The 15,236-nt window shown below is 41.2% G+C and overlaps 1 protein-coding gene across 2 annotated transcripts in view; it reads left to right on the top strand.

Annotated features, from left to right (window-relative positions):
* FERMT1 (FERM domain containing kindlin 1) overlaps nucleotides 1-14,894 on the top strand; it is a 31,356-nt gene extending 16,462 nt beyond the window's left edge. For both annotated transcript variants that reach the window (XM_042980899.1, XM_007073250.3), the window contains 6 exons: nucleotides 6,371-6,495; nucleotides 7,447-7,553; nucleotides 8,743-8,964; nucleotides 9,587-9,711; nucleotides 10,828-10,969; nucleotides 12,640-14,894. In XM_042980899.1, the coding sequence (XP_042836833.1) occupies nucleotides 6,371-6,495; nucleotides 7,447-7,553; nucleotides 8,743-8,964; nucleotides 9,587-9,711; nucleotides 10,828-10,969; nucleotides 12,640-12,813 (895 nt within the window). In that variant the 3' untranslated portion in view covers nucleotides 12,814-14,894. The remainder of the gene's footprint in view (nucleotides 1-6,370; nucleotides 6,496-7,446; nucleotides 7,554-8,742; nucleotides 8,965-9,586; nucleotides 9,712-10,827; nucleotides 10,970-12,639) is intronic.
* The last annotated feature ends 342 nt before the right edge of the window (nucleotides 14,895-15,236 follow it).

The raw sequence follows: 15,236 nt of genomic DNA, 5'->3' as shown, positions 1-15,236 counted from the left end.
TTGGTGCTGGACTTGCACACAGTGGTCACACAGGTTTATCTACCTCTGCCTGTTAAGGTGTTTCTGAAAAACTCCCCAGTGACCTCAGATCAATCTGAAACTGTTAAGGCAGAGAATTTTTTTTTATTTTGTGGAAAGAAAGGACTGCTACATTTGTGACGGTGCCAGAGTGTGTTAAGATGAAAAGAATAAGACCCCTTTGAAGTTCTATCAGTTATTCATGTCACTTTATGGTTTGTTGACTTTTCTTAACAAGCCGGCACCTCACTGGGTCAGTTGGCCTGAAAAGAAACACAAGTTGCTTTTGGTAATACATGATGCACAAAAAGACTTGGAAAAGTGAACAGTGAATCAGGTATAAATGAGAAACAAGCATCCAAAGGTACCCATATTTGTCACTGGGTTTCTACAGGTTGCTTTTTTTTTTTTTAATGTGTTCATGGGATGTGGTCTCAAACAGTAGGATCATTAATTTAACTTTTGTGGCATAAATGGTTGCAACCACACATATTGTTATAGCCAGAGCTACATAAAAAAAAGTAATCACTTGAATCCACAAATACATCTTTATAATTTTTAAACAATCATTCTATGGAGACAGTAGGTTGCCATGTTCTCTGCATAGAGAAAATCCGGCTCTTGACAAACCAAATAACCACAGTTCCCTTCCTATAGATGTTTTCAGTGAAGGAGACGATATCCCAGAGTTAAGCCCTATATCCACTTCACTTTAATGTGATTGCTTTGCTCAGGCTCACAAAATTGTCTTCATGTTTCACGGTGGTCACTATATCTACCAAAGGTCTAAAGGTGTTGAATTTAATAGACAATATAGTTCATGGAAGAAAGAGAGAGAGAGAGAGAGAGAGAGAGAGAGAGAGAAAGAAAGACAGACAGACAGACAGAAAGAAAGAAAGAAAGAAAGAAAGAAAGAAAGAAAGAAAGAAAAAGAAGATAAGGAAGAAGGAAGCAAAGAAAAAAAGAGACAGGAAGAGGGGAATGGAGCTCTATTCCTGGTGGGTGTGTGACCCATAAAGGCCCTTCGTTTCCTTGGCCTTCCTTTCTTTATCAGTAGAAAAGCACGGAGCTAGTCCTTTGATTTTTAATGTTTCTTTTTCTTTAACAGTGAAGCTCTTTTTTTTTCCCTAAACAAAATCAGTTGAACCCACTATATAAACACTAGATTTCAGTTTCCAGCAACTGATTTAAATGCACCCAATCTAATGCAAACCTTGGTCTTGCCATAAATACCTAAGAGTGCTAGATAAAGGAAAAATAAAAGAATTGTAAATACAGAGTTGAGGTGAGACTGGGAAAGTCCAGTTTGCAGGAAATGCAGAGGAAACCTAATTCTACAAATGAAGCCTCAGATGCACAGATTATCCTGGCCTAGGGCTGGGATTTTAGTCCCTGGGCACAGATAGGAGATGAAGTTTTAGGCCTATTGTAAGGCCTAAAGCACAAGACTAAAGCCCGTGCCTAAAAACAAAAACTCACAAGGGCTGCCTTCTGTGTTTAACAGGGAGAGACTGTCCACCAGCCAGGAAGCAGTAAGTTCATCCTTGCATGGGGTTCCGTGTGGGGAAATGAAAAGTCTCTCCGGAGAAAATGGAGCCAAATCCTGTGTCACCCAAGGATGTAGATTTAAATTTAAGTGTCTTACATGATAGGAGAATTCTGGGGAAAAAAAAAAAAAAAAAAACAGAAACCAGCCCATGACACAAAACCTGTGAAGCCCTAGCAAATGTAATTGCTACCTGGAGGGAAATATCCACAATCTAGCATGCATGGGCCTTATAGAGAAAATAATAACCCTCTAAAAAATGAGCCCCCAATAAAAACTAACCATGTAAGTTCACGAACTACCATAAAGGAAAGACAGCAGACCCAACAAGCAAGAAGATTAGCAGTTTCAATAATTTTAGGTAAGAGAACAATCTGAAAAAAACATAAAATGAGTATGTTTAGAATCCTTAAGGAAATTAAAAGGTAACAATCACCATGAAAGAGAAGAGGCGATATTGAAAAGGAACCAAATAGAAAATCTGGAAACAAAAAATTTAGTCATCAAAATTTAAAACAGAATAGGTGCATTGAATGTCAAGTTTAAAAACACAGTTGAAGAGAGAAAACAGAAAGGTAGAAATGGGAAATATGTTATCAGTAGAATGAGAAGTTTCATTATATACTAGGAGTTCTATAAGAAAATATGGGAGAGAAGCAAGTATTCAAAAAAGAATGCTTGAGAATTTTCCAGAATTGTTAAAGACAAAAATACCTAAATTCAGGAATGGTAAATCCCAAGCAAAATAAATCACTATAGATGCACATCTTAATAAGGCCAGCCATTGATAAGGGAAAGTCTTTAAATCAGAGAGAAAAAAACAGATTTCCTAGCAAGAAAAACAGCGGAGTGTGTAGCAGACTCTTCGTTGGCTGGGAAATATCTTGAAAGTGCTAAGAGAAAGTAGCAATCAGTCTAGAACTTTATGCCCAACCAGCCTTTCAAGATTCTACCTTATGCAAACCCCTAAATATAAACCAGACAAGATACAATTCTATTAGTAAGTTACATATTTAATAAAAAACAATGATTCATGTCCAGACTGTAAGGTGTGACCAGTGTTGGAGAGACTACTTTGGAAACAATTAAATGGCTCCACTAGAGGATACAGAGACAGAAGCCACACATAAAATTCATTCATTACATCATTCACAGACAAGTTACTGTAGGGAAGTAGGCAAGTTACTATAGCAAAGAACATCCCAGGCAGATTTACACAATGTGCTATCGGAGATTATCAGTGAGAGGAATACAAGACCCCAAAAACACAGAGGAATCTTTATAATACTTCATAAAGAGAGAGTGACTATGAAACCTTTGGTGCCATGAAGAAACACTGGTTATCACATAGAAAAATATCTCTAAGTGGAGTTATGCACTCTTTTTTTTTTTTTTTAATTTATTTTTTTGAGAGAAAGAGAGTGCTAGCAGGGGAGGGGCAGAGAGAGAGGGAGACACAGAATCCAAAGCAGGCTCCAGGCTCCAAGCTATTAGCACAGAGCCATACACGGGGCTCAAACTCATGAACCGCGAGATCATGACCTCAGCTGAAGTTGGATGCTTAAGCAACTTAGCCACCCAGGTGCCCCGATACACTCTTGTTTTTTTAAAAGCTAGTGTTCCAAATTTATGACCTGTGATGACAACTGGCCATCATTAATAAGCCTCCAGATGCTTTCAAAATAAGAAACCTCTCCTTTAAGGAAAAGGTGATTGTGAAATGAGTAAGAACGTAATCAGTATCTGAAAGAGATTAGTGCTATAAAGAGAGCATTATTTGCAAATATTTCCATGGTCATAGTGTTGCCAGTAATGATACTGCCTATTAAAACAGTATTATCTTGCCTTAAATTTTGATCACATCTCTCAGTTAAGCTGACAGTCTGATCAAAAGGGGGGAATTGTTAAAAAGAAAACCACAGGCCCAAAATGGCATCGCTTAGACCACCTCACCAAACTGGGGCTTTATACCTAATTGCAGTTTCAACCTTCCCCAGAAATTAGTCTTAACTGGTAAGTAGAAAATTTTCCAATCAGCACCGCTGAAGTCATCTGTCACATGGGCCTTCCATCTCCCAAAAGATGAGGTTAATTCACCTAACAAGACCTCCTGCCCTTCCGCACCAGGAAGGTGACCTTGCCTAGAACAGCCCTTTCTTTTGCTAATAACTTTCTTACCCCAACTTCCTTCCTATAACAATCCTCCATTTTGTACCATACCTTAGAGCTCTCCTCTACTTGCTAGATGGGATGATGCCCAATTTATGAATCACTTAATAAAGCCAATTAGACTTTCCAAGTTTAAAAAATAATATTATCTGCACACCTTTAAAACTTGGAAACAGAATTTGTCTGCATTAAACACCATCCAAATGAAGTTTTGTTTTTTTTTTTTAAGTTTAAGAAAGAGAGCACACACAAGCAGGGTAGGGACAGAGATTGAGAGAGAGAGAGAGAGAGAGAGAGAGAGAGAGAGTCCCAAGCTGGCTCCACACTGTCAGTACAGAGCCCAATGCAGGGCTCCATCCCACAAACTGTGAGACCATGACCTAAGCCGAAATCAAGAGTCAGATGCTCAACCAACTGAGCCACCGAGGTGGACCGAAGTTATAGTGTGTTTTAAACCCACTTATTAAAAATATAAAAATGCAACATGTTCTGATTAATCTGCATAAGTGAGTGATTGACATGAGGGAATATGGAACTCCGTAGCTTTGTTTCAACAAAAACCTTCAAAACTAGGTAGATGGCACTATACAATGAACATTGTGATTTAGAGTAAGCATGGCCAATAATGTACTTCCTCAACTGGGATTTATGTAAGTGAGTAACAACCTCCCTTTTTAAAACAAACAGAGTTCTTCATATTCATTTTTAATTAATATATTTGTATAGGTTTTATAACGTATGTTACAAATACTACAAATTAACAATTGTAAATATGTTAAGCGAAGGGTATTATATTTACATAATATATATGGGTAATATTGACCCAGCTCTTGCTTACAAGGTGCCCAGCTCTGACTCACCTCTACACTTTGCATGTGCTGTTCCTACCTTCTGAAATTTCTCTTCCCTCTTCTCCAATCAAATTCTTACCCATCCTTTATTCTATATTTAAACACTGTGTCCTCTGTAACTCACCACGCTGCACATCCTTGTTCCACGACGTAGCATATTTTATTCATTGATATGTGCATTTCCCTCTTGACCCTATGGGCTCCATGAAGATTCAGAAGACTGCCTCAATTCTTGTGTTTATCATGCCCCATGCAGCCACCTTCTCCACTTCTTCCCCTACACTGTCCTGCTCCAGCCTCTGGAACATGGAATAGGAGCAATAATCATTAGCTTTGGGAATTAATGGAAGTGCCCTGGAAGATGAACCAACCTGGAAGACGATAGCAGTGGGAACCTTTTGATACTCTTAAAGTCCAGTTAAAATGGAGCAGCAGAGTTTCATTCTTAATTATGAATAGAAATATTTAAATGCCTAGGACGTAACTGAGACCTTACTATCTTTTGTGTAAAGGCTTGTCTTCTGATTCTATTTTGAAAATACTATTAATTTTGGAGATTCTGATTCTTAGACAAATAACCTTCAAATGTGTTCCTTAGAATTATCGTAACTACAGCTTTCAACATAATATTATTTTGATGCAATGGCTTTCTAAATCTTGGAAATGTTACCTGCATATAATGTTTTTCCATTTTATTTTATACTTTCTGTGCTATACACTGGCTTTTTAATGAACATTTTCTCTCTTATCTTTGTGTGAAGTGTAACACATTTTTAGCTAAGGAAAGACGATGGTTGACATGTTAAAAGTCTTGCCCCAAATGATGTATGAGTAGGGTTAACACAAGGCTTCCTCTCTTCCTCTCATTCTTGAATGCAGAAATCCACTGCTCTAGCATGAGATTCACCCCCACAGCCGGGACTGCTCCACAGAACCATGGACAGCCCATGTTATCTTTTCTCTGACTAGCTGTACCCCCTTTCCCACTTCCCAGCTCTCTCTCATGTTTTCTATTTTCAGTGACCCAATTGAGACCTGCTATTGGCACCACCAACCTTGTCCAGCCCAGAGTACAAAATGTTCCGGCCCCCACAGATATCACTTTTGGAGATCTTCCCCCAAAACATTTTTTAATAACAGCAGAATCTATACAGATTAGCTGTAGGGTTTTTGTGATTTCCATGACTCGGTGGAAATTCTCTGGGGGGTTTCTCTTAAGGATCAAGAGGAAACCACGGAAAATGTTGCTTACTTTTAGATCTGATTTTTAGTCCTGTAACTTGAAAACTGTGTTGTCCATATGAACAGCTTTTTCAGATACAAGAAGTATACTGAAATTACAGGTGTCCCCAGATTCATGGATATTTCTCAAATAACAGTAATAGTTTATTGAGCACTTCAGTCATGCCAGGTCCTGTGATAAGCACTTTCAGAGATTACCTCTTTCTATCCTCACAGAAGCCCTGTGAGTTGGAGGCTCACAGGGCAGTCACACAGAGGCAGTGCACATGGCCCAGGCAGATGAAGTGTCTTTCCCAGGGTCACACATTAGGCATCAGCAGAGCCAGAATGGTCTAACTCCTGAGATTCTGAATTTTCTATATATCCTATTAAAAGCCCCATTTTTACTTTTTAGAAATGAGTTAGCAATTTGAAAAGTACTTTCAGAAATAAAGAGTATGTCATATGAACGGGTTTCTAGAGCATCTCGATCCACTTAAAATTTGCAACGTGTCACTGTGTTTCTAGGTGGTTGTTAAAAGGCTAATTGTACTTTAATTTGCAGGCCCAAGAAGCTAATACTGAAGGCTTTCAAACAATATTGGTTCATCTTTAAAGACACATCTATAGCCTACTTTAAAAATAAGGAGCTTGAACAAGGAGAACCAGTAGAAAAACTAAATCTGAGAGGTAAGAGAGTCCTACATGAGGGTATCGGCTTGTCATGACCCAGCTAGCATGCATATGAAAGCCAAGGTTCCTACCCAGTGAAGCAGGGTTGACTTCCAGAGGAACCGCTCTATCTCACTGGTTTCCACACAGCAGCCTGTCTGCAGCATTCTGCTGTCCTTTCTTCCCCAGTGTGGCCAAGCCTATGAAGTGGTGGTAATTGCTGTCATCAGTGTAGTACATGAGGCCTTGTAGGATCCCGAAAACTTTCTAAATTCCAGGATGGTTCTGTTTAATTCAGTGTCGCTTCAGTTTCTGTACCAATTTCTGAAAGTGGCTGTGAGTGTACTGGTAACTCCATTAACTGAAAATACTTAACCAATGCACTCAATTTCCTTATCATATGGTGACAGTGAGAAAACTCCCTCTGCCCTGATTTATTTTAAAAGTTTATATTCATAACTCAGTGCTACTATGAGGCAGAATAGCCAAATCAACCTGGAAAACGAATTCAGTTGATGACATGTTTAAAATGATAAGAGGGGCGCCTGGGTGGCTCAGTCGGTTAAGCGGCTGACTTCGGCCCAGGTCATGATCTCGCAGTCTGTGAGTTCGAGCCCCGCGTCGGGCTCTGTGCTGACAGCTCAGAGCCTGGAGCCTGTTTCAGATTCTGTGTCTCCCTCTCTCTGACCCTCCCCCGTTCATGCTCTGTCTCTCTCTGTCTCAAAAATAAATAAACGTTAAAAAAAAATTTTAAATGATAAGAGAAAATAGTTTTTGTTATCCATGTTAGTTATTCATGAGTCTTACTTAGTTATCCTTTAATTAATGTTGTCTGCTTGCTCCTCAGTTTTTCAAAAGAGAACCAAATCTGAAGGGCTTACATTCAAAGTGTTTCTTTTAGATGCACATCTGATATTGATATAACAGATTTCTCAGAACTCAGTTTTGTCCCTTCCTTTTATCATTCAGGCTGTGAAGTTGTGCCAGATGTAAATGTAGCAGGGAGAAAATTTGGAATCAAGTTACTAATCCCTGTTGCTGATGGTATGAATGAAGTGTATCTCAGATGTGATCATGTGAGTAAAACCACAAAAATGCTAACTCCCTTCACCTTTATTAAACCTAAGGACAAACCAGCTGAGATGCTTTCTCAAATCAGAACACTCATCAGTCAGCTATTACTTTGTAACAAACAACCACAAAATCAAATGACACATACCAGTAAACCTTGGTCTCTGAAACATCTATGGGCTTGGATGATCCAGCCTTGTGTCAGCTGAACAGATCTGCTTCCAGCCACAGGTCTGGCTAGGCTTGGCTCCTTACTGGAGGTAAGCACACTGTATTCTGGGTACCCAGCTGCCTGGGGAGGCTCTGCTCATAGTGATGGCGGAAGTGCAAGAGAGGAACTACAAACGTGGCAGACCTCCTAAAACTTGAGCTTTGAGTGAGTACACTGTTATTTCCGCCTACGTTCCATCAGCTAAAGTAAGTCCATGGTGAGGCTCAAAGTCAAGAGGTGGGAAATTACACCCTGGCTCCAATGAGACAGATCGTAAAATTACATGGCAAAAGGTGTGGATACCAGGAGGATGAAGATTGAGGTCAGTAATTCAGCATACCATACTCACTGTTGCTCTGTAGAATTCTACCGTTCATCTGCATCCCCTCAGCTTCTGAGACCACTCCACTTGGTTCCCTGAGGTGAAAAATGAGCACACACATTAAAGAACAATAGAGGCCGCCACTGACTGGTTCAGAGCCCATCAGTGGACCTGATTCCTACTATGGGATTCAAATCTTTACTAAGAATAGGCCAGGGTAGACATTATATGGGAAATCAGTTAATGATTTTTTTCCTCATGTCCTTCTGTCATAGAGATCAGACATGATATGAAAATGGAAATATACATCAAGGAAGTCTGTCGGGTAGCTTGGGTTTTCATCCGTCTGTGCTCCATGGAGCTCCTGTGTCCTTGGTTTATCTTTAAATGCAAAGTTCCCTGCATGGAATTTATCACAGCTGACATTCCTATTCTCTAGCCCTTTAGCATAGAGAAACTCAACATGGGACTCAAAAACTTTTGTTGGGTGTTAAATTAGGTGATTGACAGCCACTCAGAACATGTGCCACTTCACATCTTTCCTTGCTTGGTAGGTGACAGTTTTGTATATTGTCGAGATAAGAGCCCACCTCCTGCTCTGTTCCCAGCAGGGTGGCTCTGTACTTGAATTTGTGTCTCAGCCCTCTGATGTTTGCTGCAGGAGAATCAGTATGCCCAATGGATGGCTGCCTGCATCTTGGCATCAAAGGGCAAAACCATGGCAGACAGTTCCTACCAGCCAGAGGTTCTCAACATCCTTTCATTTTTGAGGATGAAAAATCGGAACTCAGCATCTCAGGTGGCTTCCAATATCGAAACCATGGACATAAACCCGGAATGTTTTGTGTCGCCTCGGTGTGCGAAAAAACACAAGTCTAAGCAGGTACTGCTAATCTTGTTTGAGTGATTGTTTGCAGTAAATTCTGTATTTTCTGAAGTAAAATGAGGAATTAAAATGATTGAGGCCATCATCATGAAAAAATCAGCTCATGGGGATATTTGACTTTGGACTCCGTATTAGACCATGTTAAGAGATTATTGTTCATTTTGTTAGCACTGACTTCTGCTACCTAAACATGGTAATATTCCCAGATTTAATTAAAATTATTTAGTCCCCACAAATTAAAACTTTACATTGTGCTCCCATCAGAGGGGGTTAAAAAGTTACGCAAATAGACTGATGTAAGTGGAACCATTGTCCATGGACACTATATAGACCCTAGAAAGAGGGACCCAGAACTCTCCATCTCCATGAACCTTACAAGTTTATGTGTTGGTTGATCTTGTTCCTTCTTCTCCCCGGTGATTTACATGTTTTGTTTCAGAAGGAGAGAGAGGAAGCAAGAATGAATGAATGGGTGAATGAATGAATAAATGAATTCTCTTTGTAGAGCTACAGTTGGGCCTTGCATTTATTTTTCTCACTGGGGATCTGAGCTAAAGGGACGATTATAGAATAGTCACTGTATGCTAAGGACAGTTTGATGTCTACCACTTCTGCTTAGCTGGCAGCCCGGATTCTAGAAGCCCACCAGAATGTGGCTCAGATGCCCCTGGTCGAAGCCAAGCTGCGGTTCATCCAGGCATGGCAATCTCTACCTGAATTTGGCCTCACCTACTACCTTGTCAGGTGATTACAATGTTCACTTGCCTCTCTTGTTCTCTATGTGTTTCTAAGTGCCTTTCTTGGATCCCAGTTTCTTCTCAGTCTAGAACATAGAACTCTTTTTATTTTAGAATATTGTCCTTTCACAAATGGCCCAAACACACTGGCTGCCCATAACAATCTTCTATACCTTCTCTTCACAGACCTACCTGGGCTCCCTGCTTCTCCCCTTGTTCCCTAAGTTTTCAAGTTGGCAGCCTGAGTGATCTGTTTAAGATCTGAGTCAAACCATGGCAGCCTCTGCCCAGAACCATCTGAAGGCCTTCTGGCTCACTCAGTGTATAAGCCAAATCCTTACAATGGTCCTACAAGACCTTAGCTCCAGAATTTCACACCTCTGCTCCTCCTTCACTGTGCCCAGCCACACCGGCCTCCTGTGACAGGTCTTTGAGTGCACGCGCGTGCACACACACACACACACACACAAATACATACATACATACATACATACATACATACATACATACATAAAATGCTGCAGCCTTGCACTGGCTATGCCCTCTGCCTACAATACTCTTTCCCCAGATACCCACATAGCACAGTCCCTCACCAGCATCTTTAATCAAGTGGCCTCTTTCACTACAGCCTACAGTTGTAAAACTGTAACCACCCCATTTGCCAGTATTCCCCGTCCCCCTTCTGTGTTTTATTTTCCTTTATGATCTTATCTGCCATATATATTTAACTTACTCATGACCCTGTCCCCCCACTAGAATACAAGCTCCATGAAGATAGACATTTTCATACTGAGATCACTACTATATTCCTTGTGCCTAGAACGGTGCCTGGCATACACAGTTGGCAATTTTCAATTAATTGACTTGACCCTTTCTTACTTTGCTTTCCAATGATGTCAGTTTTATGAAATGATGTGTACAGGGCAGCCTTGTTAATTCTCTCCATTCTTCATATGTTCTTCATATCACAATAAAAACACCCTTCTTCTGTAGAAAGCTAATCCTTCACTGTCCATTCTTTGGATGCCATTTAGAAATGTTCATATTATCTTTAAGAAGTTGTATATGAATATCATATTACAGGAAGCAGTTCCTTCTTTTAATTCATATTAATTGTTTTTAGATTTAAAGGAAGCAAGAAAGATGATATTCTGGGAGTTTCCTATAATAGGTTGATTAGAATCGATGCAACCACTGGGATTCCAATTACAACATGGAGATTCACAAATATGAAGCAGTGGAATGTAAACTGGGAAATCCGGCAGGTACAGTGAAAGTTTTTAGTACATTCAGCGTTGAGCCTATATATGTGTGTTCCATCAGAATTGTACATTACTCTGTTCATACATTTAGAACTCAGAAACCACAGGCATATGGTCATTGTCTGCTAAAATAATCACATGCAATTCTGGGCAGTTTCCTAACAAGTACAGGCTGAATGGTTTTGAATTAACACCATGGGTTGGCTTAGTCTCCATATGGACTTGCCATACAGACTCTAAAATTGCTGAGCAATTTGATTAGTTTCCTTCAACTCAGCATAGGATTATGTAAGACTTAGACTGAATTATTTAGTGGAAACTACCTGAGAACTGTCACCCAAAATGAATCCAAAAAGGCCTCATCTAATGGGCTGCCAAGAAGCCCAACTAGTTGAGGACTCAGAGGCTCAACTGCCCACCTGGAGAGCATTCCAGTCCCAAAAAGTAAAAACTACTAGAGAAGCAAGTGATGTGAGCAGGGATGACTGAGAAAAGCTTTGCCTCTTGAGTTAAGGGGACCCCAAACCGTCCGCCTCCCATTAATGGCACCCCAGGAGCTAAGTTCAAGCCAAAGCTATAAGCTGGGAAATTGTAGATCAAGTCAGAGGCACCTTAGCATCCAGATGATTTAACATATTCTGATATTGATAAAGAATCTTTTCTCCTTTGTTTTCTCATTTTTCCAGTAGAAAGCCATCTACCTAGAGGGATGATAAGAGACATACACTGTATTTTAAATTTTTTTAATGTTTATTTTTGGGAGACAGAGCACAAGCAGAGGAGGGACAGAGAGAGAGGGAGACACAGAATCAGAGGCAGGCTCCAGGCTCTGAGCTGCCAGCACAGAGCCCAGTGCCATGAGATCATGACCTGAGCTGAAATTAGATGCTCAACCAACTGAGCCACCCAAGCACCCCAAACTCACACTTTTTTTTAAAGAACCATGGATTCCTTTCAGTGGAGCCACTCATTTGTAGAATAAAAGTCTGAGATTAGGTGGCCTCTAAGACAGTGGCTCTAAATCCTTGTTGAGTATTAGGATCACCTGGGGAACTTGAAAACACCACTGCCCGGGCCACATCCTAGACCAATCAAATCCCAGTCTCTGGGAGTGGGAGCTTGGCATCAGTAATTTTCAAAAGTCCACTTGGGCAACCAAGGTTTGAGAACCAGTGAAGAATGTTTCTTCTGATTTAGAGTTTGTGACTTTCACCTGGGAAGGGGTGCAGGGCTGTTGGGTGCAGGAAAATTCAGGGAAGCCTTTTATTCTCCATCAAAAAGTCTGCAAAGTACCCTGCCCCTGGACAGATGGAGTGCTTAGGAAGTTCTTAACATCTAAACAAGAGTGACAGAAAGTATCTATGTGTGTTGGGAGTTAGAATGTTTTGCCAAATGTGTACCAAAGTTGACACCACAAGAGGGCGCAAAGAGAGCAAAGACAAGTTTGCTGTAAGCGTCTAATGGAAGTGGTGATTGTTTTTGGAGTTGTTTTGAGGGGTTTTGTTTTGCTTTTTGTCTGTGGGGTTCTGGGGAGAGAGAGGGAGAGAAATCCCAAGCAGGGGGAGTTATCTGTAAGCCACCTAGGCAGTCCTCAGCTCTGACGCCATCACAAGGCGTTTTTTTCTTCATTTTCCTTGTCAGAGTTTAAGCTTACCTGTGCCTTCCTCTTCCAGGTGGCAATCGAATTTGACCAGAATGTCTCCATTGCGTTCACCTGCCTGAGTGCGGATTGCAAGATTGTGCATGAATACATCGGTGGCTACATTTTCCTGTCCACCCGGTCCAAGGACCAGAATGAGACACTTGACGAGGACCTGTTCCACAAGTTGACTGGTGGTCAGGACTGAACCAAAACAGATCTGCCTACACAGACAGTGAGCCAAGAATGGTCCTCCCTGGACAGATGGGATCCTTGGCTCACCCAATGTGTAGAGTCCAGACTGACAGACAACCATATACTTACCGCTGGTCACTCAGATGAGGATCCTTGCCTCATTTCAAACACACTGCCTAGCATATCCCTTTCCTTTCTTTGCCCTGTCCTACCAGTAACAGAGGAGGCCTCAATTGCCTTTTCTGTAAAATGGGTAGGTAGAAGACAGGCTAATACTACTATATCCCAGTATGTAGCTACAGTTCTGTGACTTCCAGAACCTGCAAGTGTATGGCTAGAAGTCACCAGTGTGCCTTTCTGCTCCATTGCTAAGTCAGTGGAAAGACAGAAAGGTTAAAAGCACATGTAGCCAAGGATCTACCTTATTCACTAACTCAGGTACAAAAAGAAATCTGTCTTTCCTTAACAGAACTGCTTTTAGTTCCCATATTGTGAAAATGGCAGAGGGAGTCTACACTCACACTTTTTCCCTTATAGGTCAAGGTCTGGGGGAGGGGAGGGGAGAGGTGGGGGTACCTGGTACTAGTTGGTGACAAGGGGTCAGAGCAGTGGCCTGCAGTGTCATCAGTTCACAGTGACTTCTGCAGAGGTGACTGCTGACCCATCTGGTCTTGGACATCGGTCTCCTCAGGTTACTGCTGCCACCTGCAGCTCCTTTTCCATTCCTCGGCCACCTTTAAGTCCTTCCTGATGACACGGGTGACATAGAGGAACAGGGAAATCCCTTCCTCAACCCAGCTGCATGTCTCAACTGCTTCTACTCTGAGCTGGGGCTCAGGAAGACGGGTCTAGTTCTCTCTGTTCATAAAAACCACTTCCCTGCATCCAGGCTTACGATGGGGTCTCCGTCCCAGCTGGTCATGGAGAGAAGGACAAACCTCTTCTCCAAGACCACCAAGTCCAGGGGTTGATGGCTTCCTCACTGGCTTCCATCTACATTTTGTAAATTAGGAGCTGATAATAGACCTTTTTTTTTTCTTTTTGCTCTTGTCATCTCTACCTCAAGACATGAGCGTGAGCCAATTAATAACTGCCCTCAATTGTCATTTTCTGTTTTGGTTTGTCAGCTTTGGGAGGAATGGGTTTTGAGAAGGAAAGAAGCAGTATCAGGGGTAGTGGGTAATATCAGATAGCATTTAATTATGTTTTTATAAATGTTCTCCTGTCACAGAAAGGACTTGGGTTGCCAGGGTAAAGCAGAGGGTCCATTTCCATTTTGAAATTCTTTTAAGATCCACTGTGCTTTATTTTCCAACTAAGACATTTGAGAAGAGAGATCTCCACTGCTCCAGAAACCACATTAAGACAGCCCTGTCTAGGGAACCCCAGGCCCTGAGCTGGAAGCTGTTGCTTGAAAGTCCTCTTTCAGCCCCTCCTTTAGAGGTCAATGTTCATGAAAACTCCCCAGGCACCAGCTGAACTTCCAAGGCCCAGCTTAAATCTAGGAAGTGGCTTATGAACTTGGAAAGTCTGGTCCACATCATAAAGAACTTTGCTTGAAATGTCTTCTATAGAAACTAGTGCTGAGCATACTGTTTTACTTGGTGTTGGTCATTTCTATATAGTCTTAGGCTCTATTATTTTAGAACCTAAGTCAGGTCTTTAATATTATGTCAGGCCCTAGGTTAAAATAATGCTGCTTGAGGCCACATGTCACCTGTCTGCTGCGAAGCACAGCTCTACATAACTTAATCAGAGCTGGACCTTCAGTATAACTCTCTTCCTTGGCTTTCCATGGTTGCCTGACATTTCTATGAAAATACTCAAAGAAGGTGACTGGTCTTCACCAAACTTTCCAGGGAACACTTCTTCCATGACTATACGACCACATCCCAAGTGTGACCACCAAAGCCTAAATGCTGCTATTCCCAGGAGCAATGTAAGGACTCTTTTTACACTGGGTGCAAAAGGTCATCTGACTTCCTATGATGAAATTTTAAATTAATGTGTCTTTCAGCCTCCTTCACTTTCTTATCTATACTAGATGGGGAAATCTGCATTTTTTACTATTTTTTATGAATTTTTTTAATTAAAAGCTTTATCTGGATTTGAGTATCGTCTAGTTGTGTCCTCTCCAGTCTGCTGTCTCTAAACAGGTGAATATTTTCTACCCCCTGAGAAAGGAATGCAACTTTCAAGTTTAATGCGTACTTTTCCACACGGTTCCAAGATTTGAGCTCATTCCTCCCCGTGAGATTGACTTAGAAACCTCACTTACCTGTTGGCTTTAACTCCTTTCCCATTGAAGGTCCCTAGATTTCCTGACATCATAAGCTCTTTTTTCCACATCTACATTTTAGAAAAAGCATGAGAGAGAAAAGAAAAACCCAAAGGTGAAGGAGCATCAGAGGGCCTCTGACTTGATGGATGCATGTC

The sequence above is a fragment of the Panthera tigris genome, chromosome A3, assembly GCF_018350195.1.
Source record: "Panthera tigris isolate Pti1 chromosome A3, P.tigris_Pti1_mat1.1, whole genome shotgun sequence".
NCBI lineage: Eukaryota > Metazoa > Chordata > Mammalia > Carnivora > Felidae > Panthera > Panthera tigris.
Note: the sequence above shows the minus strand (reverse complement) of the source record. Positions and strands in the feature narration are given on the sequence as shown.